At 41.2% G+C, this 5,194-nt stretch overlaps 1 protein-coding gene across 1 annotated transcript; it reads left to right on the forward strand.

Moving 5' to 3' along the window:
• The first annotated feature begins 3,024 nt into the window (after positions 1-3,024).
• Positions 3,025-4,928, forward strand: LOC121005740 (zinc finger BED domain-containing protein 4-like). The gene is made up of 2 exons (XM_040438509.1): positions 3,025-4,421; positions 4,512-4,928. Exons 1-2 carry the CDS (start codon positions 3,078-3,080, stop codon positions 4,926-4,928), a joined length of 1,761 nt encoding a protein of 586 aa, XP_040294443.1. The 5' UTR covers positions 3,025-3,077.
• Positions 4,929-5,194: the final 266 nt, after the last annotated feature.

Here is a 5,194-nt window from a genome sequence, read left to right on the forward strand (position 1 = left end):
GATCTTTCACCTATAGAGAACATTTGGCGCATCATAAAGAGGAAGGTGCAACAAAGAAGGCCCAAGACGATTGAACAGTTAGAGGCCTGTATTAGACAAGAATGGGAGAGCATTCCTATTTCTAAACTTGAGAAACTGGTCTCCTCGGTCCCCAGACGTCTGTTGAGTGTTGTAAGAAGAAGGGGAGATGCCACACAGTGGTGAAAATGGCCTTGTCCCAACTTTTTGGGGATTTGTTGACACCATGAAATTCTGATTCAACATATTTTTCCCTTAAAATTGTACATTTTCTCAGTTTAAACTTTTGTTCCGTGATTTATGTTCTATTCTGAATAAAATATTAGAAGTTGGCACCTCCACATCATTGCATTCAGTTTTTATTCACGATTTGTATAGTGTCCCAACTTTTTTGGAATCTGGTTTGTATATATATGCACAACTACATGTGGGTTTGAGCACTTCCTGCTTGTTTAATACCACGCCATTCTTTTCAGTTTGTACAATATATATAGAGATGCCTGGAGGTGTATAAACTCCAATTTAAATGTGCCTGCTTTCCATCTACAGGCTACATTTAGGTGCACCTGTGAGGCCTGGGCCATATCAGCCAGTCTTGAGTGGGACTCGCAGACTCCTCCCTCCTCCCATTGCTAGCATGGTTACAGTACATGCTGGAGGTAACTGTTGAATTGTTTGTGAGTCGGCCTCATGCTCCTGTAATTTGCCCACTGGCTCCTTGTATTGCCCACATGGACCAGGTAGGTGAGTGTTAGGTCCCGAGCTACTGGAGAAACCTTGGCGCGGTGCTCATGCTCAGACATGCCCTACACCGTAGGACATGTTGGCTAATCTCTTAATTTTAAAATCAGTTTGAGGGTTTAGTAAGACCGCAGAGTGCACCTGTCTTTGCTATTATTTTGTTATATTGTTAAATTTATTATCACATCCACATAATTGCTATCTTGTGTAGGATGTCTATTGTGGTACTTGTGGTTCGCTGCGGGCATCCTCCATTGTATGCATTTTTGCTGGGGATCATCATTATCAACGGGCCACAAGTGCAGGATTTGCTCCCCTGTATATATATGCACAACTGCATGTGGGTTTGAGCACTTCCTGCTTGTTTAATACCACGCCATTCTTTTCAATTTGTATATATAGAGATGCCTGGAGGTGTATAAACTAGGGATCGACCGATTATCGGTTTGGCCGATATTATCGGCCGATATTCATGTTTTTGCAAGTTATCGGTATCGGCATCTAAACTGCCGATACCACCGATAATGCTTACGCCGCCCGCCACCCTCTGCCCGCCGCCCGCTGCATGTGCCCGTCCGAAGTCAGTCCGGCCATGTCTTTCGGCTGCCAGTGCCAACTATCGCGGGACTACAGGAGAGACTACGCTTGTGGGCGTGTCTGCCTTCAACGTGCCGAACGGAACTCCGTAGCAGACGCTGACGTCATTGGAGGCGGTCACAGTGTTGGGCAGAGGCGAGAACCAGAGTGCCTGCGGCTGCCACCATTACAGTCTAGTCTAGACTCCATATACAGTTGTGCCATGGTAAAATAAATACGTGCGCCGTCATATTTTTCCTACGATCTGAATCACCTTATATACCTCAGGCTCATATACTATTATACAGTGTGTTATATCATGTATTCTATACCTCGACCGTGCTACATCATACACAGTGCCACATTATATAGTATGTAATTGTATTGTAATGCGTGTATGATGTAGTATGAGGTATATATAATACATATAACACACTGTATATGTGTTATATGAGGTATATAACACAGTATATGATGGTATACTATTATCAGGTATATAAGGACTCTAAGGAGTGTATGATAATAGTATGAGCGAGGTATATGATATATAACACTGTATGTGTGTAATATAATGAGGTATATATAAGGACTCCTATACCTCATTATATTACACACATACAGTGTGTTATATTATATCATATACCTCGCTCATACTACATCATACACTCCTTAGAGTCTTTATATACCTGATAATAGTATACCTATACATAGTTGTGTTATATATACCTCATGCTATTATACATATACAGTGTGTTATATATGTATTATATACCTCATACTACATCATACACACATTACAATTACATACTATAATGTGTGTATGATGTAGTATGAATATGAGGTATATAATACACACAGTATATGTATAATAGTATGACTATGAGGTATATATATATATATATATATATATATATATATATATAACACACATATACTATACTATTATCAGGTATATAAGGACTTTAAGGAGAGTATGATGTAGTTATGACTTGAGCGAGGTATTATACACTGTATATGTGTAATATGAGGTATGTATAAGGCCTCATGTACACGACCTTGGTGTGTTTTGTGGTCCGCAAAACACGGATGGCGTCTGTGCACGTTCTGCAATTTGCGGAACGGCACGGACACTCAGCCTTTAATATAACTGCCTATTCTTGTCCGCAAAGCGCAGACAATAGGACAGGTTATATATTTTTTTCGCGGGGCCATGGAAGGTAGCAACGGATGCGGACAGAACACGGAGTGCTGTCTGCATCTTTTGCGGCCCCATTGAAGTTAATGGGTATGCATCTGAGCTGCCAAAAATGCGGCTTGGATGCGGACCAAAACAGCTATGTGTGCATGCCATGAAGCCTAAGAAGTGTATGATGTAGTATGAGGTTTAACACACTGTATATGTGAGGTATATATATATTTAATATAGTATACCTCATTATATTATACATATACAGTTACAGACTACAGTGTTATATATATATATATATATATATACACACACACCTCAGCTCATATACTACATCATACACTCCACCTCACAAGCTTTTATTGTTCTATATATATTTTACTCCCCCCTCAATTCCACATATTTCTTGCGCGCTGTTCCTTAATCTGTACTGTTCCTAAAAGGCTAATAGCACTAGTAGTCATGTTACCCTCTTCTTTCAATGCAGGTGGATGCACAAAGAAAAAATAAAAGTATAGTCTGGGACTATTTTAGTCAACCCTCCCCAGGACGGGCAATGTGCAACACATGCAAAATCAATGTGAGCATGGGATCTGCAACTGCAAAAACAAAGAATACATCAAATCTTTGGACCCATCTAAGAATTAATCATGTTGAATTATTTAATAACGCAGAAAAAGAAAGGGAATCATCTCAAACACCAACTTTACTCCAGCCAAAAATAAAAGACCTATTTCAGAAACACACAAAGTGGCAAAATTCCGATGAAAGATCCCAACTTCTGGACAGAGCAATCACAGAGATGATGGTTACGGATAACCAGCCATTTACAATGGTGTCTGACTCTGGCTTTAAGCGCTTGATGTCCATAGTTGAGCCAAGGTACACACTGAAAAATGAAAAGTTTTACAGAACGGAAATGCTGCCAAAGATTCATCACAAGGTGGTTCAGAAAGTGAAAACAATGTTACAGCCAGAGAACGCTGGCAATTCACTCTCATTCACTACCGACTGCTGGTCTGGATCAACAGAATCACTAATGAGTCTTACGTGTCACTTCATTGATAATGGATGGACAAAAAGGCAGTTGGTGTTGAACACAAAGGTGATGCAAGGATCCCACACTGGCGAGTACATTAAAGAAATGTTTCTAGGCATGCTTGATGACTGGGGGATAACCAAAGATCGAGTGATGCTTGTGCTTCGAGACAGCGGAGCAAACATGGTGAAAGGAATGAAGCTTGCTGAAGTGTCAGATCTCAGCTGCATGGCACACACCCTGCAACTTGTAGTAAATGATGGTCTGTCAAGCCAGAGAGCTGTGATCGACATAATTGCAATGCTAAAAAAGTGCGCAAGTCATTTCCACCATTCATTCATTGCCAAGCACCGACTGAGGTGCATTCAGTCAGACCTTGGCCTGCCCCAAAACAGCCTGATTCAGGCTGTTCCAACACGGTGGAACTCCACACTCCATATGCTACAAAGAATGCTGGAACAGAAGCGAGCTCTTAGCATCTACGCCGGTGAACATGGAGGATATTCCTGCCCTAATGCTGATCAGTGGGAGATTGTAGCAAATCTGATTCAGACCCTCCTCCCAATAGAGGAAGTGACCCTAGAGGTTAGCCATAACGACTCAAGTGTGTCATCCGTCATTCCATGTGTGAGAGTGCTGAAGATGCTTCTTCAAGAGAATGAAGGGCCCACTACACGAGGCATTAAAACGCTTAGGGAGGTCATGAAGGAAAGCCTCAACAAACGTTTTTTGAAGTATGAAGAGAATATAAACGTAGTGTTGGCATGTCTTTTAGATCCTCGATTCAAACATCATGCTTTCTCTTCTGATAATGTATTGAGCAAGGCAAAAGAATGGCTGACAGAAGATATGCAAAAGGAGGTGCAGGTTCTAGAAAGGTCACATCTGGAAGAGCCTGATGCTACTAGTCTGGAAGAGCCTACTACTAGTACTACTAGTCTGGAAGAGCAGGTTGATGATGCCACAGAAACATACAAATTCCCAAAAAGGAAACACATGGAAAAAAGGCTTAAACATGGCCAAATTGATGCCATGTTCAGCGTTTTATTGGGGCCTCATGTAGAGGATTCTCTAACTATACCAAAAATCTGCCTTGATGATGAGCTTCATCTTTATTTGAAAGAACCAGTGATCAATAGAAAGGACAATCCACTTGAGTGGTGGAAAGAAAATGAGGCACGCTTTAAAACCCTTGCTTCTTATGCCAGAAGATACCTTTGCTCTCCACCCTCCTCTGTACCTAGTGAGCGTGTTTTTAGTGAAGTCTCAGCAATCTACGAAAGGAACAGAAGCCGTTTAACAGGAGAGCATGCAGAAATGTTGTGCTTTCTGCACTACAATGTACTCCTTCTCAACTGGAAGTATTGAAGAAATTCTAAATATTCTCTCATTGTGTACCAAGGCGGGCTCTCGGCACATAAATGTGAAAGGATAAATTCCAGCACTGGAAAAATTTACCGTTGCACTTGCATTGTATTTATTTTTAATTTCATATCACAGGTTTCATCTTGTGGACATCACCTCCCACCATAACAGGTTGACATGTTTCGAATGTCCAGGAGGTTACAACTTAGGCTACTTTCACACTTTCGTTTTTCTTTTCCGGCATAGAGTTCCATCACAGGGGCTCTATA

Source organism: Bufo bufo, chromosome 6 (genome assembly GCF_905171765.1).
Source record: "Bufo bufo chromosome 6, aBufBuf1.1, whole genome shotgun sequence".
NCBI classification, from domain to species: domain Eukaryota; kingdom Metazoa; phylum Chordata; class Amphibia; order Anura; family Bufonidae; genus Bufo; species Bufo bufo.

Bases quoted from the DNA above. Each gene is read 5' to 3' on its own strand.
- LOC121005740 (XM_040438509.1), top strand. From the start codon at position 3,078: ATGTGCAACACATGCAAAATCAATGTGAGCATGGGATCTGCAACTGCA. The intron at 4,422-4,511 runs GTGCAGGTTCTA...CTGGAAGAGCAG, and splicing joins CAGAAGATATGCAAAAGGAG to GTTGATGATGCCACAGAAAC.